Here is a 25,883-nt window from a genome sequence, read left to right as displayed (position 1 = left end):
TGGAATCTCTTTTCCTGTAGCTTGGATCCATTGTTCTGGGTCCTAGCCTCTGGAGCAGCAGCAAACAAGCTTGCTCCCTCCTCAATGTGACACCCTTTCATGTATTTAAACAGGGTTATCCTATCACCTCTTAATCTTCTCTTCTCCAGGCTAAACATCCCCAGCTCCCTAAGTCTTTCTTCAAAGGGCTTCATGGTTTCCAGACCCTTCACCATTTTAGTCGCCCTCCTTTGGACACATGGCTCCAGTTTCTCAATGTCCTTTTTGAATTTTGGTGCCCAGAACTGGACATAATATTAATTTAAAATTAATTTAAAAAACCCAAGATACACTTTGCACAATTCCTTTTGCTTCAAGGACTCAACGGTTCCACAGTATTTTATCCTCTCAGCATTCCTGTCAGGTAGATCAGGCTGGTGCAGTGGCTTGAGTGTTGGACTATGGTTCAAAACACACTGCAGAAATAATGCACTTTGAGACTGCTTTGACTGCCCTGGCTCAGTGCTGGCTAAGTGACAGTTTTCCTGCTAAGCACCTGCATGTCATAACCATTTGAATTAAAATTACTACCATATTGAAATCAAATCTGATTTTTTAAAATTTTTATTTGGTGTGCATTGGAAGAGGGGTAGCCTTATATGGTGAGTATATCACAAACTCTATCTTTTAACTGGAAAAGTTGGGGGTCGTCTTATACGCCCAGTCGTCTTATACACCGGAAAATACGGTAATTATATGCATACAGTTGTTATTGTTACTGTTTTTATATATCCTGCCTTTTCAAATAGAACTGGGAGTCAAAGCATATTACAGATAGAAAACACATATAGATAAAAACATATAAACACTTGAATAAAAAAATAATTAAATATACAATAAATTCCATCTGCATAGCACTCCAGCTCAAAGCCATTCTCCTTCCAGACACCAGTTGCTGCTGGTGGTGACATCAGGGTGGCAATGGAAAACCATCTCAGTGGTTTCAGTATTTTTGTCCAAATTACCAAATCCACATTTTACCTCAAAAATTTGCATATCTGTGATCCTTGTGGTATTCTGTGATATTCTGCCTACATTTACAAAACACAAATGGCTAAAATATGTACATTTGTAAAATCTGCACAAGTGCACACCAACATCTACAAAAATGTGTATTTTAAGAAACATACATAAATAAATGTGTACACTATGGAAAATGGGTAGAGAAAATGCATACAGATTGGTATGTGAGAAAGAAAAAAACCAACAATGTTTCACAAGCCGACATGAAGCAAGGTTAGAATAAAAGTGCAGATGAGTTTGGAGAAACCCATTGAAATCAAGACTGAAACTTTTTCATATCCCTACATCAGTGGAAGCAGCAGTCTTTGTGTGAATTTGCAGATGACCACTCGAAGAAATACCATTACAGGTGAGCAACCTGTCCATATCCAGCTCTCTTCTGGGCCAGCATTCTCTGAAGATGCCAGCCCCAGGTGCTGGCAAAATGTCAGGAATAAACCCTTCTAGAACATGGCCTCATAGCCCGAAAAAATCCACAAAAAACTATGGATGCCTGCCATGAAAGCCTTTGACTTCACTTCAGACAGTGTTTTTCATAAGTGCTGGGCATCCTATAAAGGCAACAATAATGTTGACAGCTGTTTCCATTATACTTTTATTTATTTATTTTTAAGTTTAATTAATTAATTAATTTGTACCCCATTTTATTCCTGACTCAAAGTGGTTTAACAATCAATCAATCAATCAATGGCACATTGTTTTTGGATTGCTAGAGTTGCTTGGACAATGGAGCAATCAGGCAGGACATGCCAATCTTCCAAAAAAGTGACAGAAAGCAAAATCACACCCATAGAACCAAAGTTGCTAACATATTACATACATTTTTGAAGTGTGCATTCTCAAAAATAAGTTCTTATAGTAAATATTTTAAACATTGGAAAGCAGTCATTAAGTTATGACAGCCTTTTCACCAGTTGTCTTCAATCTTCGAACTCATGATATTGATGCCAAATATGTCTCACGAACTGTTTCTAGTTGCCAAGAAAACAATTAGAAATACAGAGATTGTTCAGGATTTCCTACAATAAACAGTAAAGTGAAAAGATTAATATATGAGGTTGTGTCTTCAATTTGCTATTGTTTATTGTGTCGAGGCAACGTGGCAATGTGTGAATTGTCTGTGTGAATACTTTTAGCACATTCCATGTGAGGCATTATCTGAGCTATCCACATTTTCTTTATTATGCTAACTTGAATAGGGAGGCATTGCTCAAAATTAAGATTGTTGTCAATGGCTTCCTGATTATTTTAGCAAGACTAGGTCAAGTACAGTTTTAGAAAGAATTCTCCACCTCCCCCTTGTTTATACCTCAGCAGTTATGACAGTATTTTCTGTTAGTAGTATCAGATTTCATCTAGTACAGTATATTATCAATTAAACTTCCTTATTTCTCACTGCCTACACATTTTAAAATACCATTGTATTATACATTGTGAGCCATGTATTATATATTGTAAGAAATAAAATTGTTGTTGTTTTTGTTGTTGTTGTTGTTGTTGTTGTTATAGTTTGAGTGCTGGACTACAACTCTGGAAACCAGGGTTCTTCCCCATGTGACCATGAAGCTCACTGGGTGACCTTGGGCAAGTCACATGCTCTCAGCTTCAGGGGAAGGCAATGACAAATCTCCTTTGAAACAATGACAAACATCCTCTGAACAAATTTTGCCAAGAAAACCCCATGATAGGCTTGCCTCTAGATAAGTTGGAAATGACTTGAAGACTCAGAACAACAACAAATTACATGTTTTGGGATCTCACTGGCCTGTCATATCATACTTACTCAACTAAAACTGATAACTTGGCAGAACTGTGTCCTAAAGCTGCATAGAGTTGCAGCTGATATGGGAGATGTCTTCTACTGTTTGTAGGAGAATGTATATTATACATCTGAGGAAAAATGTAAAAGGAAAAGTCTAGGTAGTGCTAATCTAAGATGCTATAATGTCTCTGAGCTATGAGCCAGAAGCAAGAAAGACCCTGGTTCAAAGTGACCATGGAGTGCATAGGTAGCTTCATTGAGCAAATCTCACATACTTGCCTCAGCTCGCCATATACAATATGGAAATGATAGTAACAAGCTATCATTACAGGGCTAATGTAGATGAAGTGATTTGACCATGCAAAGTGTTACCTCAGTTTTAATATTAGTATTATCCAGTTGTGCTGGGATTGGCAATCCTAATTTTTCATGGAGTGGCACATATCTATTTTGCATGGTTTAGATAGGCAACAAGTGAGCATCTTTCTAATAATTAATAATAATTGGTTTTATTTATATACCGCTATTCCAAAGATCATAGCGGTGAACAGCAAGTAAGCTAATTAGCAAGTAAGCTAATTTGCCCCCAACAGTCTGGGTACTCATTTTAGCGACCTCAGAAGGATGCAAGCCTGAGTCGAGCTTGAGCCCTTTCTCTCTTTATCCTTAGTGAAATTTTATGATTGAAATCAGTAGGACTTGATAGGCACAGCTTCTTGGGATGTTTGGTCCTGTTCATTATTTCTGAAGCCCTGTTGATAAGTATCCTTTCTTATCTTTTCACATACACCACTAAATGTAGACAGTACTAATGTAGTGGAAGACTCAACATTAATTGCAGTCTCAGTCTAATAATGCTGTTTAAACTATAGATTACAGAAGACTGAACAGGAGTGATTAAGCCACAGATAAATATGGCCAATCTACTAATTTTTTCAGATGGAATGTAGGAGACTTATTTTATATGCTCAGAGTTGTATTTGTATTTAGAATTGTTTAGGCATGATATTCCAGTCCTGGGTAAATTAAGGTATACTACTTTACAGCTTATTTAGAGCTGTGTCGGGCAGCTACCAAAAGTCCACGGATAGTATGCACCCTCCACTAGACCTCAAAAGACTGTCCCCTCTTCCATGTTTCTGACCCGGACTTTTTATTTGCTACTCGAAATGCCTCCTGCATCCTATATTAGCCATAGGGATGGTGTTACTTCTGGCTTACAAGGCTCCAAACCAACGATCTGACACACTACCTTCTCCATTACAGATGCTGGGGTCTTTATGTTCTGAGGGGAGACAGCTATCTTTACTACATCACAGCCTAAGGAGGCTTTTGTTTGACTGTAGTGCAGAGGAGGGTCTTCTGTGTTGTGGCAACACCATGTGGAATAGTCTCCCCATATACCATGGCTTTCAGTATTGTATATTTCTGCTGTCAGTTAATGACCTATTTAACAATGCATTGTCCTTATCATTTTGTTGGGTATTAACATTGCAAGTTACCTCTGATTTCCAATGAATTGTTTTTAACTGATTTTATCATTTTTTATTTTTACAGCTTTATATTTTTACACATTGTGTAGTAAAGCAGTATATAAATGCTTTGAAATAAAATAAAACCGATTGACCCCCTTGCTTCATTAGCATGTGGGTTACTGAATTGCCCTCTTTTTGTTTTCTGTTCAACAGAGCAGTTGGATTTAGCCCCTAGCCTTTTTGTTCAGTTCATATATAAACACAGCTGTTTTTCCCTCTTAAAACTGTGATAGGAAATAGGATTTTCCTACTGTTTAGTTCTAAAGTTACCATTCACTTGCCATTTCTCATGGTGAATTACAAGTATGAGGCTATTTCTTTCCCACACACACACCTCCTTCTGTTTTTGTCACCTTCTGCCTGGCACCATCTTTTATATGTCCCATTTACTGCACTTGGATAAATTATAAACAAAATTTCCTCAGCAGCCAGTGGCAGCTCCTATTTTTTAGAAACCAAATGGCAGCCTGAGTAGAAGAGGCACGGATTATGGAGGCTGCTTCTTTGGCATTGCTAAGCTTCTGTAGCATCCCTTTCCATTCATTTTCTCGTCCTCTCGACCATCTGCAGCTCTGGCACAAGTGGCCTAGTGCATTAAAGGGCTTTTTATTTTCTCTGGATGAATAATGCTAACTGGTATTTATGACAGCACTTCACCAGTCCAGAGTGTCATTCAAAACTCCTCTAACAAGTCTACATGATAAAAAACAATGGTTTTTTTTGGGGGGGGGGGGGTGTGTGGGGGAAAGACACGCCCTTTTTTTAAGACAGGGGCCAGGGGGGGGGGGGGGGTTGTACAGAAAGGACAATAATTGGCTTGTGCCAAAGCATCTGCAACAATCAAATGATAGGTATATTAACCTGTGGCAACAGCTGAAAAGAGGTGTGAAGGTCTCAAAATCCCTTCTTACATCTGCCTGAGGTGGTTGGTACCTCCAGAGGCCATCTATCTTAATTGCCACCACTTGCATAGCAACACAATAAGATGTTCCTGTGATTCCACTTGCACTTTCCATCTCTGACCCTTCAGAGACTAACATCCCACCCCTGTAGAGAAATTACTACAGAGCAAAAGGCACGTGAAAGGAATATAGAAGAGGAGCAGTACTTTTAAAGGAAGGATTTGTTCTGCACAAGAAATATTAGCAAAAAGTTATCTGCGACATGAAGGCACCTCCCTTTAGGCACACTTAGTAAAGTTACAAATTAGAGAATAGTCTAAATCATTTCAGCCATGGCCAAAATAAAAGCAAGCCCTGACATGACTAGTTAAATACATTTCCTATTTTACTTGCAGTAGAATCATGAGTCCTGGATGTTCATGAGGGTACTCAAGAGTCTGGAGCTCACTCCACACAGGTGGGACAGACCTCCAGTTTTCAAATAATTTTTGTTAGATTTTCCTCACCTTGTAGTCACCTGAGGCATTTGTTAATTTCCTTGGAAGGTCTGAAAACTTCTCCCAGGTTGGCCATCTTGCTTGTCAGTTGACTCTCATGATCTCTGATATATTTCTGACTGACTCTGCAATAAAAATGTAACTTAATCTCATCACATCATAAACTCTTTGTTACCTGAAGGGAAGATTATTTTCCCAGCTGTGCTGCCCAGACAATGAGAAGACCCATTATCACAGGAGAATATCACTCTTGACCTGCAGGTAACCAGATCCAATATGACTGGTTCTATTTAACACCTGGATATCTTACATCCATGTTCTTGTACAACTTCTTAAGACATTTCTTCCTTAACACATTTTCACTTCTTTTTGGTTTGGATGTTCTCTAGTCTCTTTTTCCTAACAAAGAGACACCTAGCAACAGGCACCTCTACTGATCAGAGTTTGGAGGAGTAGCAGCTTTTCCCCCACCTTCCTTGATGTGCCCTCATTGCGTGCATGCTGTATTGGCCTGGAGAGTTGCCATGAAATATATTGTCTGTTTGATTTTACTACAATAGCTGTATCATTTTGTGTGTGTATGTGTTAACCAGTGGAATTAAAGGCTGGAGACTTAGATCTAAACTCTCTCTCTCAATCTCTCTCACACATTCTGCTGTTTAGCAAACTCTTCACATCAACGATCACCAACAAAAGAAGCTGCATGTAAATAGAAAGCCAGTTCTCCCCACCTTTTACTTCACTCCCTGTCCTTTTCTCGCTGCTCAGAGAGCCATGACGCAGGCTAGGTTTAGAGAAGACAACTTGTTAATCCCCTCCTAGCTACAGAGAATAAAATAGCATTTCATTCCAAGTTCTATTAATGCGCTCGCTCCTGGGATAAAGCGAGACTCCCAAAAGGCAGTGGCCAATTCCCTCCTCCCTTTCTGCATCCTCTTTGTCTTCTTTTGAGTGTTACATTTAGATTAGCTTTTGCGGATTAAATGTTTTTGCAGTTTCTGAATCTGTTAGGGGATGGAAAAGAGGGAGGAGAAAATCCGTAAAGATGCTCTGGCTTAGTGCAGGTGTTCCTAATGTATTCTCTAAAGGCTACTGAAAATATTATTTTTCATGTAAAATTTTGTCTGTCTGTCTGTCTGTCTGTCTGTCTTTCTTCTTCTTCTTCTTCTTCACAACCACCACCACCATCATTATAATATTTGGAAGCAGCAAGATGAAAGTGGACACCTGACACCTTCTTTGTAAAGCTGCACAAGCATGATGGTGTTTGGCGGATTAAGAAGTTGTTAAAAGATAAAACTGCTGTGAAGTCAATATTTCCGCAGAGGCCTGCCTCGTTTTTATGAGCTTCTAAAGCTTGCTTACCAAGGGCTCCATTGTTTGCATGACTGTCTGAGGAGGCTACTACTCTCTCTGTGCACTTTTTATCAGTGTTCATTTAAAGGATGCTCTTTATCTTATTGTCCCCCTTGAAATCAGCACTGAATCCAAGGCACTGTTCCAATGGATAAGCTGCCAGAGAGATTTACTCCACATGGGACCACATATCTGTGAGTTCCATTTAATGATTGTAGGATCTTTAAACTTAATGGGCAGCAGTATTTAAAGTTATTACACTGGAGAAACTGACAAGTGGTATGTATTCCCATGGGCTCTGTTAGAGAAAGGAAAACCATACAGACTTTAACATAAGATAAAAGACTTTTTGGTAGTCTCTGAAGTGGAAACAGTGAATTATGGATACTTTCTACAACTGAAAAGGTACCCTGTTACATAGTTTTTTTGGGCTACGTGGCCATGTTCTAGAAGAGTTTTTTCCTGACGTTTCGCCAGCATCTGAAGATGCCAGCCACAGATGCTGGCAAAACATCAGGAAGAAACTCTTCTAGAACATGGCCACATAGCCCAAAAAAACCCACACAAAACTATGGATGCTGGCCATGAAAGCCTTCGACTTCATACACTGTTACACCTCTGCAATGGGTTAAAAGAAAAAATATATAATTTCTTTTCTTTGGGATCTGACAGTTTCCAAACATGCTAGGGTTCTAAGAAAACAGCTTTATATTTCTTGTCTAGCAATATATTGCCAAATAGGTTTTTTTGGGGTACAGGATTGGTGTAAAAAGTATTGGAATATTGATTTTATACTGTGCCTCCTCCTCCTCCTCCTCAGTTGTGTGCGCACTTGCACATGGTACTGGAAGGAGAATAAGACTGTAATTCAGTGTGAAAGTTTCATAGAGCAACAAAGGTACTGTATAAATATAAATCATGACTTGCAGCAGTTGTCTTGAATCACAAATAAAAATCACTAAACATTGTAGCAGAAGTATCTTCTGGCAGTGTTCAAAGAAAACTGGATATTGAAATACAAGACATTTTTGTTGAAGTAATGGGGCACTGACTGGGAAGGAACAGATAGACATATGTACATGCACACATTACACACTTTCTCTTCTTTGGGGTGAGTGAATGAACAGTAAACCATGATAACCATGGTTTGTTTCTGTTTCTGTAATGCTTAAAAACTAAGCATTGAACAAATAATCTATTACAAATCCTAGGCACTCATACTTTCAGCTAAAGACAGATTAAAAGTGCATTAAGAATGTGGGACATGTATTTTTTGTCATTCTAGTATCCAGTAGGTACCAATGGGAATCACATCAAAATATAAAGGCATTTATTACAAAGTGATGGCGATTATACTTTCAAGGGCTAGTTTCTGCCTTTTCCAGAGACAGAAAGAAGTACTATGAAACACTACAATATTTGTTTTATCAAACACTATGGAGATGCACACAAATGTAATGCATATGTTGTAGGCAGGGACAAAGTAAATTCTAATCTGAAGAAGCTTTTGGTAGTAAATTTATATTGAGCCTGAACAAACAGGCCAAATGAAGTGGCTTGGGGCTACTTTGGAGGTGTGCTGTTTAAATGACACATGAATCTTAAGAGTCCAAAAGCTGCACCAAAGCTGCACTCCAGTCCTTTGGACTGGAGCATGGCTTTAGCACGGCTTCCAGCTTCTTAGGACGCATACATCATTTAAACAGCACACCTACAAAGTGGTCCAAAGCCACTTTATTTGGCCTGTCTGTTCAGGCCCTTAGTCTTCAGAATGACTTTGCATTTGCTGTTTGTAGTTAGAATGCCCTTTTCCCTTGTACAATCTGTATCTTATGAAACAGTTGTGAGAGGAGGAGTGAGATGCTGATGTAATTGATATGGGACAAAATCCAATGTTAATCCTACCTAGAGTAAATCCAATTAAATGAATGGGAAGTTAATCACAACTTAAGTCCCACGGGTTTCAGTGGGTGTGCTGCAGGTAGGACTTAACATTGGATTTAGCAGAATACATTATTCTAACAGGACATTCATGTGGTAAGTGCTGACACGGTTGTAGCCCAAATGTGCCTTGGGGACAAACAATAAGGGGATAGCAGTTTACTTAAGGAAATCCTGAGATGTGCAGAAGTACAAAAGGAGCCAAACTTCAGAAGAAAACAAATAACCTAGTGAGAAGAGAAGATATTCCATAGCCATTAAATATTGCCTTTCAGATGGAAAAGAAAACCAAAAAACATGGCGTAAGTATGAGGGGGGATTGCAGTGGCTTGCTGAAGAAGGTATGGTTGGCTGGCTGAAATCCAGAGAAATGTTGGGCAGGGACGATGTTTTCCAACATGTGTTGTTATTTAAATGGATTTTGTACTGTAGCTAGAGGACTGTTGGCACTAAACAAATGTGAAATTTAATGGAGCAACATCAAATATATTAGTAGAACCAAACACTGAGAACAGATGCAAAGGCTAGACCCCATACCAAATGAGATTTCTGCCTACTGCTGATTACAATTCTGTAATTTGTGCTTGTTGTGTGACTTCAAGTCATTTCCAATTTATGGTGACTCTAAGGAGACTCTATCATGAGTTTTTCTGGGACTGAGAGTGACTCGCCCATGGTCACCCAGTGGGTTTCCTTGGCTGAGCCAGGAACCAAATCCTGATCTCCAGAGATACAATACAGTGGTCAAATTATGACACACGCTGGCTCTCAGTTCTGTGATGCTCACACTAAAACATTATTTTCAAAGACTAAGTATCTTGCTTGAAACAGAAGGTTAAGTTTTAAGGGGCCTTGCTGTGGAGGAGGAAAACTTAGTCCATTTTTGCATGTGAACCGCTACCTGTGTCTGCTACCAAATTGGAGATAATGATGGAATGCAAAGCTCTGTTGAATGGGAGACTTAAGCCCTGTGGATTTGGAATCTGCCAGGATGTTAGACATATTGACTTCAAGTATCCAACAAGATGAAAGAAGAAAGTATTTGTCAGGTGTCTGATATCTGATGGAAAGTTAAGTCAGAGTAGATTTTTCTTTTCCAATGATATTTTAGGCAGTTATGGGCAATCAAGTGATCAAATGGTAATATCCAATTAATGCTGTAACACTTGTTTTGTAAACTGTAATACATGTCTCAACAGTGGCCATTTAAGACCAAGACAGTTCTCCCCTTTCTTTGCTTGTACCTTTTAAAATACATATTATTGTATTGTTGTTGTTATTGTTGTTATATTGTTGCATTGAACTATTGTTGAAGGGCAAAACGGAAGTTAAAGTACTGAAGAAGTTCCTTTGGGGTATTCAAAACATCTCTTTCACACTTTGGAACAGAATGATAACCAGATTTGGACAGAGAAGGTGATATAATCTAGTTCAAGGATGGAGAACCTATGGGCCTCCATATGTTGTTGAACTGTAGCTCCCACGATTCTTCATCACTAGCTATGCTGACTTAAGTTGATGCAAACTGCAATCCCACAACACCTGGAGCTACCACATACTCCCCACTCCTGACTTACTGAAATGGACTAGTGTGGTATTTCCCAGCCACCAACCTGGGACTACTTTGTACTAGCCCCCAAGGAAAGAAAACAATAACCTGAGTGGCATGTTTTTTTTTTTTTTTTTTATATTCAGATGTCAGTTTTAGTAAAGCTTGCACTTGCCACAGTCTTGGTCAGTCTGTTATAGTGGCTGAACTATAGCCAAGAAAACCCATATGAAACCCATGTGGGAGCACCCCATTGACGAAAATATATACAGTTAGGCCTCCACATTGGCGGCTTTGATTTTTGCGGATTTGATTATTTGCTGATTTGGTTAATGTGTTCTCTCTAGGAATCTCTAGGTGATCCAGTGTAACTCCATGATCAACTTCCACTAAAAGCAGCATTGCAGGACCTAGAGATTCCTAGAGAGAACACTCCTCTAGGCATTTGCAGGTCCTGGAAAATTTTATGGTCAATTTCTGGCAGATATTGACCATAGAATTGCCCTGAAAAACCTAGGGATTCATAGAATTAGTGTTTTTTATTTGTGATTTTTCCTGTACCCCTAAACCCAGTGAATAGGGGAGGATCCACTGTGTGTGTGTGTGTGTTTGTGTGTATCTGCCTGAATCACAGCAAACATGGTGACTACATGGCAAAAATACTCAGTATACTACCATGAAGGAACTGTTGTAAATCTACAGTGCTCTCTCTCTCTATAATATTAACTGTTCCTATGGATAATTTGACCTGAATAACCATTGCCCTTATATATTCCACAAAAGGATCTTATGCCATGAACAAGGAAAAAAATCCAGGTTTCCAGTTAAGGTATATCTATAAAATACCCACTAGAGCATGATTATATTTATGTCTCATAAATCAATTTATGTCACATACAGTATCAATTTACACACATAACCAAGAAATTTGCAAGCTTATTTCTAAGTTATTAATTTTAGTTCGGTGATGGATAGAAAATAATTTTCCGAGACAGTATCAGATTCAGATCAGTTTCAATCAGAGACAGTTTAACATTTTCCACTGAACTGCTTGCATGTATATTTAACATTTGCTATAGGATTTTATATTGCACTGTGAACATGCACTCTTCTTGTTTTGTGTGTTTTGACTCTGTCCATTCAATTTAAATTTGCCATCTAATTCTGTTGGGATCTTAGAGACACTTTTTAGTGTAAAGAACATTTATAAGTTAAAAGTATAAAAATTAAAATTCATTTATTTTAGAATCAGAGTAAATGTGAAGAAGATCAATATCAAGAAATGTTTTGATTGTTATATGAAGTTTTCTGCTTTTAACTTGAAATGTGTATTTGGTGAAAAAAAAATCCTGTCTTAGCCATTCTACTAAAAATCATCTAGTCACTCTTCTCAAGAATTCTTCTTCATCTTTAAACAGGCACTGACATAATGAAATGTTTCTAGAAAGCATGCTTCTATTAAACTGCCGGATTTTTCATCCCACGCTACTACATGTCCTAACACCTGTTACTGTTGTGAACAATTTTCCAAGATTATTGAGTACTGCCCTCAAAGTGTTTACATTATTGATTTTATTTTGGTTAAAGGGGAGATCTGTAGAGTGGCAAAGAATGTAGTAACTATTCTACATCCTTTTTGCTACTGCAACTCTGGTCTGAAGTCAGTCTGGAGATGGCTTGGTAGATCTTTAAAGTCTTCTGATGTAGAAATAAACATTGTGTCAGGGGAAGGCATTGGTAAACCTCCTCTGAACAAATCTTGCCAAGAAAACCCCATGATAGGTTCACCCTAGGGTCACCATAAGTTGGAAACAACTTAAAGGCACACAACACACACCCGCACACGCGCACGCACACACAGAGTATAAATGAGCTAAATCTACTTATTAGCTTTCCATCCAGAGTAGAGCCATTAAATTATTGTGGGCTACCTAACTTCGTTCACTAGGTCTATTCTAGTGGGGACTCAGATTAGGCAGAATTCAGGTGCTGGAGCCACTGAATGTCCTAGGAGTAGTGGGAGGTAGACAAGTGTCTAGTGATTCTTTTGTGAGTCTCTTCCACAGGAAAGGCAGGAGGGATGGGGAGTGACACAGCTGCTCATACAATCAGTCATTGATAATTATCCTCTTGCTGGGCATATGTACAGGAAGTGACATCTTTTTTTGAGCATTATGAGTAAGTCAATGAGGCCACTTGTGAGCACTCTGCAAGCAGCAGGCCAGTGACAAGAGCACCAGTTTCTTTCAGTTTATTTGAAACAATTTTTTTTTAGAAGTGACTATTTTTGCTTGTATGTGCATATACCAGAAGGCAAAGCTAGGTTCCTGAATTCATCAACTCCAGGATTTTAAGAGCTAAAAGTACTTATTTCATTTGCTTTTCCTTTGACAGTTATAGAAATTGTTCTGATTGCACCAGCAATTTTATCATTACTTTTAACAATGTGTTCAGAGAGATAATTTAATTTTTTGCTACATTTGATATTTCCCATTTTCAAAGAAATCTTACTGGACAGTTGTGGTAATATATTTCCTTATTAAAATGGGTGTGATTGGTCTCCCTCTGGTTTCTTTATTGCTGGCACTGTATTGTGTGTGTCTGTTTTATTTCTGATTAATTGATTTCATTGATTGAGGCATATTCTTGTACCTTGAGCAGAGGGGTGTTTTTGGGTTGATTGGACTATGCAGTGGCAGTTTGTGTGTGAGAGAGGGGGTATTTTTCTGTTTCTGGATCCTCCCAGCTTAAGTTTTTGTCAGTGGGTTGAGAGAGTTGGTGCCACCAGGAAGAACATGCAAGAAAGGCTGAGGGAGAATATCTGCCTGACAGCTAGAGAACTGAGAAGTGCATGGGAAAGGCAGAAATGCAAAATGTGCAAAACAAAACAAAAAAAGAGGTAGAGTGTGCAAAAGTGTGTGTATGTTTGTAGTGCTTGTGAAAGAGTGTGTGTGGAGGGAATGTATGTGAGGGAGCTAGAGAAAAACAGGGAATGTATGTGCTGGGAGTGAATACAAGAGAAAGTATGTCAGGGTATGTGTGCAAGGATGTTGGAAAGAGCATGTGAACTAGCAAAACAACATTGAGGATTATATTCAAGAGAATATGAGAAAGCAGATTGTTTTAGAGGAGCCCCCCACATCCTCCCCTTTGCACTCATTCTGGAATTAAGTTGCGTCAGTATACGGTTGCCATAATTCTCTACTAAAAACCGAGACAAAATATAGGACAAAATTTAGACCAGTATATAGGACAATTGTAGGATAAAATTTGACCAAAATGTAGGGCATTTAAGAAAAATGGAGGACCTTAAATGTCCTACATTTTGGGCTAAATTTTATCCTACAATTGCCCAATATTTTAGTCTAAATTTTGTCCTACATTTTGACCCAGTTTTTAGTAGAGAATTATGGCAACCCTACACAGTTCAGTAGCAATTTATGTACATCAGGTGGCTACTGTAGCAGACATGTGAATCCAAAGGGCTGCTTTTATGTTGTCATATGTGTTACAGGACTTCCCCCAGCTCAGCTCTATGCTTTGAACTCATAAGCTTGTCATGAACTAGCATGCCTCAGTGTGTGGCTCCACTTACGCTCCTCCTTTGGCTCTGTCAACCTTTAGATGTCCTACCCTCTGCCCCACTTGTCCCAAAGGACATCCCCTCCCACTGCCTGGAATCATCTGGGAATATTTTCCAAAAAGAATGGCAAAATTAAATATGTCAAAAGCAATAAGGCCTGAGAAACCTCTTGTTACCTGTGAATTAATGGCCTGTTGGTTAATTAGCAGCCCAAGGCAAAGCTGAGGTAACATTTTTAACAATCTGGTCATTAATTCAGCAACAACTGATTTCAAGGGCATTGTTTGCTACTTTGAACAGTAATGGTATTCATGATTTTCAATTATACACTCAGTGTGCATGTGTGATACTTCTATTATGGAAAGTGAAAATTTCTCAGAGGGTGAAGGTTTGAACAGGACAGGAGATTAAGGCTAAGTCATGAAGCTTTTAATTTCTGAAGTCTTTTGCAAGACAGAAATCATAACGTTTTGGATGGTGTCACTGAAAACATGTAGGCAAGGCCTTGTGAAGAAGCTTCCTTGCAGAACTGTATTCATGCTGTGTTCATCTTTACTTGTAAAGGAAAAGACTATCTTGGTCCCCTGAACTACTGCTGCTCCCAGTCAACCACCAAGGTTCCTCCAGCCAATGAGACCTGAAAGTATAATTCAGATTTCAAAGCACCAAGTCCACATTTTGTTGAAGGCAGTCCTAATTTATAGCTCTTCTTTAACCCCAACACCACATGCACACACACACAAAGGAATTTTTTAAAAAAAATCTAGATGTTATTAGCAAGTTTTTAAGAGAGTTAGCAAACAGGTTCTGGGATTCTTGCCTCCTGCCAAATCAAATAAAGTACAGACGCCTCTCCTAACTTGTGGATCTGAGATCTATGACCTCAAATATTCATGGAGCGGCAACCTGCACTATTTCCAATGGCACATGCACACGGGCCGCATGCATGGGGGAGTGCCTCATTCAAGCCTATGAGGCTTGAATATGCATGAGCCTCCATTTTCACATGGGGGAGGGGGTCAGGAACGGATCCCTTGTGAAAACGGAGGGCCAGCTCTATAATCTATAGTTCTTGATTTCCACCACTCTTCCTCTGTTTCAATCTGATGTCAGTATGCCATCAAGTCTATAGAATTTGTATTGATCTTTTCAGCCCTTGATTTGGGAAAATGCCACTTGTTTGCAAGACATGCACATTGTCTTGTTCCTGGTCTAAAGTGGCAAAACTGAAATGCAAAAGACTTTCTAAAATACAGGAATGTACTCTTTTTTGATACCCTTTAATTCAATTAATGGCATTGCTATACGTTGACAGGCGACTTGAAGGCACATACAGAGAGAAATAGAGTTGGTGTCTTGTGTGGATTGAGTTTGATTGTAAATATTACTGTTGACAGAAAGAAAGAAAAAGTAACTTACATTGGTTCTGACACTCTTTAACAAATCTATTTCAAAATGGGGTTTTCTTCTTTGAATTGTTTTACTCTTCTGTTCCCTCAGTTCATGGGATTCTTTGTCTTTTTCAATGCCAGCTTTCTTTTGAGAGGAGAACACTGGAGCAAAACAAGCACACAGAAAGTAGTAATAGTCCCAAAGCAGCATCAACATCTTTTGATTCCAAGAATTATTTTTGCCAGGTTGTACTTCAGTGAATTGTCAGGAATGAGGGGTGTTTCCTCCCCCCCTTTTTTTGGTTAAAAGATTGCTAGAGGCAAAGGGAGGGGAAAATATTCAATAAACATTTTCACACCTTTTTACTGTGCCTCCTGTCAAGTACTTTAGGTAATTTAAAAACAAAGCAAAAAAGTTATTCTGATTGTCAGTATGATTCCAGCCAGTCAGATTTTAGTATATGTTGACATCCCTGAAGGCAGATGAAGCACTCACATTGTTTTTTACTCTGCATGGAGGGTAAGAAGAGAAAATACACAGACTAATTCATAGGTCAAAACAACCAAGTAAATACGTCTGTCTTGCTAGCCTTTGCTGGAAGGTAGTTAATCTACTAGTACAGTGCAGTTAATTCAAGTAAGGGGACTGGTGTACAGAAGTGGGCTTCTTTACATCTATAATTTTACTTGATCAGGAGCCATCGCTTAAATATGATGGATATATCAAAATATGGAGGAAACAGTTGATGCTCTTCATAAGTGGTATGCTCATCCAGATGTCACACTCTCCACCTTCTGGAGATGAAGATCCAAATGTGCATCCCATTGAAAGCAGTAAGAAAACCTAGACAGCATCAGTCTTCAGGTTACACATTTCATTACTGAATGTGCATTGTTAGGGTAGGAGAGCAGAAGCTTTGCTTAATTGCATTTGTAGGACTGTGTTCAGTTTTATAGCCGCCATCACTGCTTGCCTTGTTCCACCTAACCAATAGTTGATTTATCTGTATGATGTTTATATTCAGTATGCTCTCACTGTGGACCTTGTATTGCATCCAAGCTCCCTTTCATTTGATAATTGTGTAAGTTTAGCCTTCAGCCTATGCATATGGGGGTGTATGTAGCACCTTCACAAATAAGATTACAGAACTGCTGTTAAGCCACAACAAAAAAGATACCACTACTGTTTGTTTCCTTGCTTATGTATATTGTGCTTCGTTTCTTTAGCATGTGGAATTTTAGCCACCTTACAATTGTGATTTACTGCTGACTCTAAGACCAAGATTTTGTCTCCTTGTTTAGTCTTGAGTGTAGTTAGAGCTCAACTTTACATATTTTTTTAACCTTTGCTAGGCAACTTTAGGGGCTTACTGTCTTTGGCTTAAAAGGCATGTGGTGATTGTAGGCATGAGATTTCATTTCTTAACTCTACCATGGTATGGTATGGAAGTGAACAAATGCCTATTATCTTTTCCTCTGAAGAATAGGAACTTTGCCACCTTTCAACAGGAATTTTTACAGCTAGGTATTTAATTTCTGTAAATATTTCTTCATGACATTCAGCTTTGCCTTTTTTATCAGCTGTGATTGTCAATGGAATCCTTTTATCTGGTTGGGAGACTCTTAAGATGAAGGGTGCTGAAATTCCTTGGCTCTTGAGCTTTGCCTGATATGGAACAAAAGTTACTCAATAGTGTTTGTCAAGAATTAAGACAGGGTCTGTTGCAGCCTCTGCTGAACCAAGAAGAGCTATAAACCATCGGTTTCTTAGGAATGCTTCCTTCCTTGAGCATCTGCTGAATTTTTTGCTTCCCCATTTGCACTTATTTCCAGTTAACATAGTCTTATGAGATGATATACAAAGAGCAGATTTCTTAATCGTTTCTGCAGATCCATCTTCAGCATGAAGTGTCATACTGGATCTATAATACCATGAAGTAAGGGTAGTGGTAGAAATAAATCAGTAGCTACTGGTATGTCTCTAGGTGGTTTCAAGCAGATAGACTAAGATTTCTGACTCTCACTTGCTTAATATCAGCAACACAATCATACACTGTAATGAAGAAAGCTAGGTGGCAGTAACACGAAGTGTATTTGAATCATAGAATCGTAGAGTTGGAATAGCCCACAAGGGCCATCCAGTCCAACCCCCTGCCATGCAGGAACTTTCAATCAAAGCATCCTCAACAGATGGCCATCCAGCCTCTGCTTAAAGACCTCCAGGGAAGGAGACTCCACTACACTCTGAGGGAGTGTGTTCCACTGTCAAACAGCCCTTACTGTCAGGAAGTTCCTCCTAATGTTGAGCTGGAATCTCTTGCATCCAATGCTCTGGGTCCTGTTCTCTGGAGCAGCAGAAAACTAGCTTGCTCCCTCCTCAATATGACATCCCTTCAAAAAATTTAAAGAGGGCTATCATATCACCTTGTAACCATCTCTTCTCCAGGCTAAACACTCCCAGCTCCCTAAGCTGTACCTCATACTGCAGGGGTAGTCAACCTGCGGCCTGCGGGCCGGATGCGGCCCGGTGAGGCTTTGGGACCGGCCCCAGCCCGGTCCTGTCGCCGATTGCCGCCGGGGCCTTTGGCCTCTCGCACGAGGGGCATAGTGGGGCAATTGTCTATAGAAGCCTCAGAAATATGCATTTAACTTAACATTTTTTAAAAAATCAGCAAATTTTTTCACGTGTCCTCCATTTTTTTAATAAAAAAGTGTCCTCCATTTGAAAATTTTGTCCTACATTTGTCCTGGTTTATTTACTTATTTAATTTTTTTTTAAAAAAAATTTAATTATTTATCTTTTGGCTTCGGCCCCCCCAGTTGTCTGAGGGACAGCAACCCGGCCCCCGGCTCAAAAAGATTGCCTACCCCTGTTATACGGCATGGGTTCCAGGCCCTTCACCATTTTTGTCACCCTCCTTTGCACACGCTCCAGTTTCTCAACATCCTTTTTGAATTGTGGTGCCCAGAACTGGACGCAATATTCCAGGTGGGGCCTGACCAGAGCAGAATATAGTGGCACTATTACGTCTCTTGATCCAGACACTATACTTTTATTGATGCAGCCTAAAATTGCATTGGCCTTTTTAGCTGCTGCATTACACTGTTGACTCATGTTCAACTTGTGGTCTACATGGACTTCTAGATCCCTTTCACATGTAGTTTCATTCAGCCAGGTGTCCCCCATCCTATATCTGTGCATTTCATTTTTCCGCCCTAAGTGCAGTACCTTACATTTCTCCTTATTGAATTTCATTTTGTTAGCTTTGGCCCAGCTTTCTAATCTACTAAGGTCATTTTGAAGTTTGATCCTGTCCTCTGGGGTATTTGCTACTCCTCCTAATTTGGTGTCACCTGCAAATTTGATAAGTATTCCCTCAATTCTGTCATTCAAGTCATGCTCCATTCAGTACTGGTACTCAATGTTCCTTGACTTTAATTCTAAGTGTAAATCTTTTGGCCCTGGCTTTGGTTGGTGGATCTGAGGTTTTTTTTAGTAAAACACAAAGTCTGAAGTTTGTCTATCCCTGCCATAAAGTACCCATTGCTTTAATGCTGGACTTTGCAACAATTTGCACTTCATGCAAAGTATTTGGTTTTCTCATTCCATCTAAGATGATCTTATTTGCCAGGCTAAAATGAGCGAAGATTCCACAAAGATTTACCTGAAACCTGTTTTTAGTATAAACTCCTGCCCCAGTACATTTTTGCAGTCATAATATGGGACAATCTTTCTTCCTTTACCATTGAGGGTCACCTGTCACACAGATATCACTTCTTTTATGTGTTGGGAAGCAGTCTGCTTACCATCTGTACACTGTAATGTGTGACAAATGTATATGTCTATTTTTTTTCTATGTGAGTCTGTGGCAGGATTCCATCAATAATCACAGCTTTCACCACATGGCAAACTCAGCTCTTAAGCATTTGTCATGCACTAACAGTATACACACACTTTTTATATATCACAGTGATACCTTGCAGTAGGTGCTCTTGATATAAAGCAGTCTGCTCAGTAGGCAAAGTCAGGCTCAAAGAAACCTTCACCTAATATCTCAGTTATTTAAGAGTCAGAACACAAAGGATGCTACAGAGAAGAGTCTCCACTTGGCCCATAATTTGTAAATGCTTGCCGCTGTACGAATTGTGTGCACATCTCTACCCTGTTCCTATCACTCACACTTCATATGAGGCTCTGTAGATTACTCTTTCTGCCAACCTAGCAGTTTGAAAGCATGCAAATCCAAGTAGATAGATAGGTACCACTTCTCAGTGGAAAAGTAACAGTGTTTGGTGCAGTCATGCTGGCCACATGACACCAGAGCAGTTCTCGGACAATGCTAGCTCTTTGGCTTAGAAACGGAGATGAGCCCCTATGAGGCAGCTTGGCTGGACACATGGTCCCAATCCAGCCACCTTCTGCCCCAAATAGGAGTGGAAAAAAGCCTCCCCTTTGCCTCTGGAGCTGGCTTTTCACCCAGTCACCCAGAGGACGCCCACCATGTAATTGCTGATATGACTTCCAGGTGACTTGGGGGTGGCGGTGTGTGTAAATGCCATGCCCCCAAGACATCTTGAAGTTGGCTAAAGCGGCCATTCTGTTTCAGCCCTCTAACTAAACCAAAGTATGAAGTATGCTGAGAGAGAGATTTCTGGCATACAAAAGCAGGTCACACAGAGAGATGTCAGATCACTGTCTAACCTCTAGGCATTAAGAGGGATTGTACATGGAGATACTGAGGAGATATCCTTTCAGTGCTGAGACATCCACCCATATTTGTTGCAAGCACTAAGTTGTCACCCCACATGGCTTGTGCATCATTTGAATTCTCTTCCTTAGAGATTTGTCAAAGTTCTGCATTCTTCATTCATAATTGAATGAGGACTTCTTTTGCCTACCTTTCCAGAAATCTAATTTAAAACTCTTTGTTAGGTGTTCTTTCAACATATCCCTCCTCTTGTGCTGAACATGTTGGGCTGTTAATACCTGATGGAGCACAATTGTTTTCCCTGTCTGTCTCTGATATCCAAATTCATGATATCTTTTTCACACAACATACACTGCCGGGCACAGTTTGCTGAACTACTAGCAAGCAATGGCTGATCTGCCTTGTAGATGGCATCCTAGGTCTTCTCTTTCTAAATTGTGGATGCCACAAAATGCCAAATACAAGCTAGCTCTGTCTATGTTGGGGTGAAACAGTATGTTCTTGATTGAGTGAACTGTCACATGTGCAATTCTAAAGGTCCAGTTGTTGGGAAATGATTATGCGGATTCTTGATTCAACTTCTGCAACACATGATACTTCCTCTCTGCCTTTTAAACTTAGGCAGGAAGACAATTTTTCTGAGAAACATGAATGCAGCCCTGGGCTAAAGCACCTATTACCTGTCACTGTTAAGCTGTCAGGAAAGAGTTAAAGAAAAAAGCTCTTCTGAGCTACTACATTGGCCCTGACTAAGATGAATGTCTAATTCACTCCCACTGTCCTTACTGCTGCCAGTAATAAAAAGCTTGCTTCACATATTCACCCCACTGCAGACATTTCTCTTAAATTAAATATCAGGAGGACATATAATAGCATGATTCCACACCAAGCCAATATTATCAGATTGATGTCAGCAGTGATAATAGAAGAAGGATAAGTTGATGAGATTTCGTTTATTAAATAAAGGGACATGGAGAAGTAGACGGGGGGTTTCAGGATTTGGTAACTCTTAATGTATCAAAACATTTTTTTTTTGTTCTTTGCTTATATCAGGAGATAGCTGATGGAAGGAGACCTTTGTAACAGTAAGAGTTAGATAAAGACTTGCCTAAATGTATTCAGTGAGATTCATTGCTGATTAGGAATTTGAACCTACTTCCAAAACTACTGTATAGCCACAGTAGTGGCTTACTGTCTTAAAACATCTTAGGACAAAATGCAGTACTTACAAATTTAGCTGAACTCAGTAAAAAGAGGATGTAAAAATTATACCCATGCAAATTAAGAGAAGAGAAGATTAAGAGGTGATATGATAGCCCTATTTAAATATTTGAAAGGATGTCATTCACAGCAAGCTTGTTTTCTGCTGCTGCAGAGACTAGGACACAGAGCAGTGGATGCAAACTACTAGAAACGAGATTCCACCTCAACAGTAGAACTATTTGACAGTGGAACACGTGCCCTCCGAGTGGTGGAGTCTCCTTCTTTGGAGGCTTTTAAACAGAGGCTGGATGGCCATCTGTCTTTGGTGCTTTGATTGTGTGTTCCTGCATGGTAGAGGGTTGGACTGGATAGCCCTTGGGCCATCACCAACCTGCATTTCCAATTTTGATATTTTCTGAAGTAGTCTGACAACTGGGTCATGTGTGCCATTAGTGGGGTGCTTTTTAAGGAAATAGTGAAGGACTGAACACTTGCAGTGATAGAGCCACTGGCTGGAAGAAGGTCAGTGCCAAAGACTCTCCCATGACTCTTAAGGAGCCATGAACTACATGGCAAAAATCTTTAATCCCAGAATGCTAATGGAATTTTGGCAGCACTTTTAATTGGCGCAAGATGCCAACATTCTGTCAAGGTGCCCCAGTGCAGGCGGGGTGGAGGCTTAGAAAAGTGTGGCCTGTCTCCAGGTCTGAACTACTGTACTAACTTACATGTGAGTAGGTGTCTGGGCATTAGTTAACAATACTTGACTTGATGGTGCCAATATACTGTACCTGCTCATGTTGAGTATCATGGGACAGGGTACATCAGTACAAGAAGCATTAGAGCAGATTAAGCAGATCTTGAATCTAGATAATGGACTACATATTCATTGGATACTTCCTTAACTGGATATTATGAAAATAGCATCAAGCTTGAGTCAGAGGAGTTCTTGGGTCTTCCTTACTGAGATTTCCTAACTGATAGAATCTGTTTGCAGCCCAAAGAAAAACAAATTAGTAGCTTTCATGCTTGCAATAGCTACAAGTCCACAAGTCTGGGACCTACAGTTATAGAGAGTTGGTGCTGATAGGAGTGGCATTTCAAAGTCAAGACCAGAACAAGTCAATTCCTTATCCATTTTGCCATCGTAGCTTATCGAATCACTATTGTTACCCTTGCTAATTTGGAGTTATTCTGCAGTTATAATAATAATATAAAGTTACATAATGCTGCCAGCTTTACCAGCCATGTATACTTTCACCACATATAACCACCTACTGTGTATAGTCACAGTCTGTCCGTAGCGCTACAGAACTAAGGATGATGAAAGCGAAGTCTCAGCTTCCCACAAAATGTCAAATGTGACTAAGTGGGTAAAGCTGATCAAAGGCATTCTAGGCTTTAGCCACCCACCTGAGTCTACAAGTGCTTGAACCACAAGCCCTGTTCCTTTGGGTGGATATTCTAAATCAAGGAGCCCTCACACTAACAATTAGGATGAAGACTTATTTCCTAACCAAAGTTCTCTCTGCATAGTGAGCAGGCAGATGGAACCCAAACTGAGGCTATAAAGAGATCCATTTGTCTGTTAGAAATCATGAGATTACAAACCAAGCAGTTATAGTATGGGGGCCATGTCATTGACCTTCCTACTAAACACATTTTCAGCTTCCCTTGAAGCTACAAAGTGTTCTGCTAGATTTTTAAAATAAACTTTCAGAGTTAAAAACCTAATTTTAAGGGTCTTAACTTTTGCAATGAATTGAGGGATTTTGTGGTATTTCCTGACCTAGCTCTATTTGGTATTGTTTCCAAGGGGTTCATTCAAATTATTAGAGCGATATTAAAATTGCAGCGACAGAACAAAATGCCAACCTTATGAGTTTCTAAAGCTCCCCGTTACGTTCTTTCCTGTTCCAAAGTTCTGCAAAGTATTTCATAAGATTTTATCTCTGTGAAACAACGTCTCCCCCCAGTTCTTGCAACTGCTGTTAGGGGTGACCGCCTGCCCAAGATGTGAGTTTCTGAGAAGCCCAGAGAAATGAAGCCTTTTGATTGTTGCTCGGCAAAATAGTTGTATTGCTGATAATGTTGAGTCTTCAAATGAAATGTTTTATGTGGATAAATGCCAAAGTCTTTCCCTTCACTCTCTGATCTTGGGGGGGGGGGGGATCTAGTAATCTATTTGAGGCATAGTTATCAAATTTGCAGGTGACACCAAATTAGGAGGAGTAGCTAATACCCCAGAGGACAGGACCAAAATTCAAAATGACCTTAAGAGATTAGAAAGCTGGGCCAAAGCTAACAAAATGAATTTCAACACAGAGAAATGTAAGGTACTGCACTTAGGGTGAAAAAAATGAAATACACAGATATAGGATGGGGGACACCTGGCTGAATGAGAATACATGTGAAAGGGATTTGGGAGACCAAGTAGACCACAAATTGAACATAAGTCAACAGTGTGATGCGGCAGCTAACATGGCCAATGCGATTTTAGGCTGCATCAAAAGTATAGTGTCTAAATCAAGGGAAGTAATAGTGCCACTCTATTCTGCTTTGGTCAGGCCCCACCTGGAATACTGTGTCCAGTTCTGGTGATATGATAGCCCTATTTAAATACTTGAAGAGATGTCATATTGTTTTCTGCTGCTCCAGAGACTAGGACCCAGAACAATGGATGCAAGCTACAGGAAAAAAGATTCCACCTCAACATTACGAGGAACTTCCTGACAGTAAGGGCTGTTTGACAGTGGAACACACTCCCTCGGAGTGTAGTAGAGTCTCCTTCCTTAGAAGTCTTTAAACAGAGGTTGGATGACCATCTGTCGGGGATGCTTTGATTTAGATTTCCTGCATGGCAGGGGGTTGGATTGGATGACCCTTACAGTCTCTTGCAACTCTATGATTCTATGGCTTGTACTTCTGTCCCAGAATTCTACTGAAGTGAGACTAAAACCATTGTATATTCAGTTTGTTGATTCAATCTGCTTTCCTGTCACCACATGAAGAAAGTAACTGGATAAGTAAGTGGTAAATCCTACATTCCTTTAGTTGCTACAATGTTTTTTAAGGGTTCCCCTTGTTTATCAAGGGAGTTGATTAAGATTTCCTAATCTTATGTACAAGAACATATGAAACAGCTTTATATTGAATTAGAGACCATTGGTTCCATCCAACCCTAAAATTGTATGTTGTGCATGGTTGCAAGATTGGGAAACTTCAGGTTTGTGAGATCTACTGTGCTTTTTATCAAGATCTCAAGATCCACCAAACAGAGCCTGGTATACAAGAGATACAATATTCGGAGCCCATGAATCTGTTTTGAATACTGAACTAAATATAGCTCATTATCCTGCCTCATAAAGTATTACTCATCGTTACCATAAGCTTTCTTCTTTTTATCAGTACAATTCAGTTGACGTATTATGAAATGATAAATCAAAAACCCTTTCCAGGGGTTTGCTGTAATCAAATGCCTGCCTAACCCCATTTGAGGCAGAAAGCTCCCACCTCCCCCATCTCACTAGCACTGATAATTAAACCATCTCTTAACCGGAGATGCTAGAATTGAACCTAGCTCTGTCTACATTGCAAATCATATGTGCCAATGTTGAGCTATACCCCCGAAACTGGTATAGCTGTATGAGGATGCATCATCATAAAGCTTGTGATAAGTGGATGTGTGGGGTACTTCAAGGTTTAACTTGCTACCTCCACATCTGAAGCTGAGGCCTTGCTAAGGGAGTTACAGTGACCTAGAAAGAGGGGTACTGTGTTGTGACTACTGTGGGCCAAAACCCATGGGCACTGGCATGGCCAATCCCCTTGGTAACATTGATGGAATAAGTGAGAATTGAGACAATGACAAGGTTCTTCTTTTTCTATGTCCCTACAGGCGGAGGAACACGCAACCTATATGTGCAAATTTGCAAGAAGCTATCCTAACATGCTACAATGAAAACAAACACCAAGTGCTCAACTGCTCAGAGCTGGTCAAGGAATATCAGCGTTGTGTTAGGCTAGCACAAAAGGTAGCTGTTGATTTTCTACCAAATTCACTTTCACTTTACACCAACTTAATGTTCTGCTCTGTTTACTGACGTTCCTGATGATTTGCAATTCAGTCACAGGGTCCTGCTTTTATATTAATACCCCTGCTGCTCAAACCACAGGTAACTGAAGGGTTGACTGATACATTGAAAAAACTAGTTTGCATGAACTGGCTATCACAGGCAGTTTCAGTCATGAAGAAAGCTAAAATTTCTGATAACACATTTGTATTATTATTTATTCTTGCAACATGGGCAGGCTTTACATGTTCTATTTTGTTTATCTTACAAAAACCTAATAACACACTTCCTGAAAGATCAGGTTCATAGTTAGGGTATGC

General features: G+C 39.6%; 1 protein-coding gene across 2 annotated transcripts in view; it reads left to right on the top strand.

Moving 5' to 3' along the window:
- The window catches only part of CHCHD6 (coiled-coil-helix-coiled-coil-helix domain containing 6), a 306,582-nt gene that overhangs the window by 184,534 nt on the left and 96,165 nt on the right, over window positions 1-25,883 (top strand). For both annotated transcript variants that reach the window (XM_042455668.1, XM_042455669.1), the window contains one exon: window positions 25,389-25,524. In XM_042455668.1, coding sequence (XP_042311602.1) covers window positions 25,389-25,524 — 136 coding nt within the window. The remainder of the gene's footprint in view (window positions 1-25,388; window positions 25,525-25,883) is intronic.

The sequence above is a fragment of the Sceloporus undulatus genome, chromosome 2 (assembly GCF_019175285.1).
Source record: "Sceloporus undulatus isolate JIND9_A2432 ecotype Alabama chromosome 2, SceUnd_v1.1, whole genome shotgun sequence".
Classification (NCBI taxonomy): domain Eukaryota; kingdom Metazoa; phylum Chordata; class Lepidosauria; order Squamata; family Phrynosomatidae; genus Sceloporus; species Sceloporus undulatus.
Note: the sequence above shows the minus strand (reverse complement) of the source record. Positions and strands in the feature narration are given on the sequence as shown.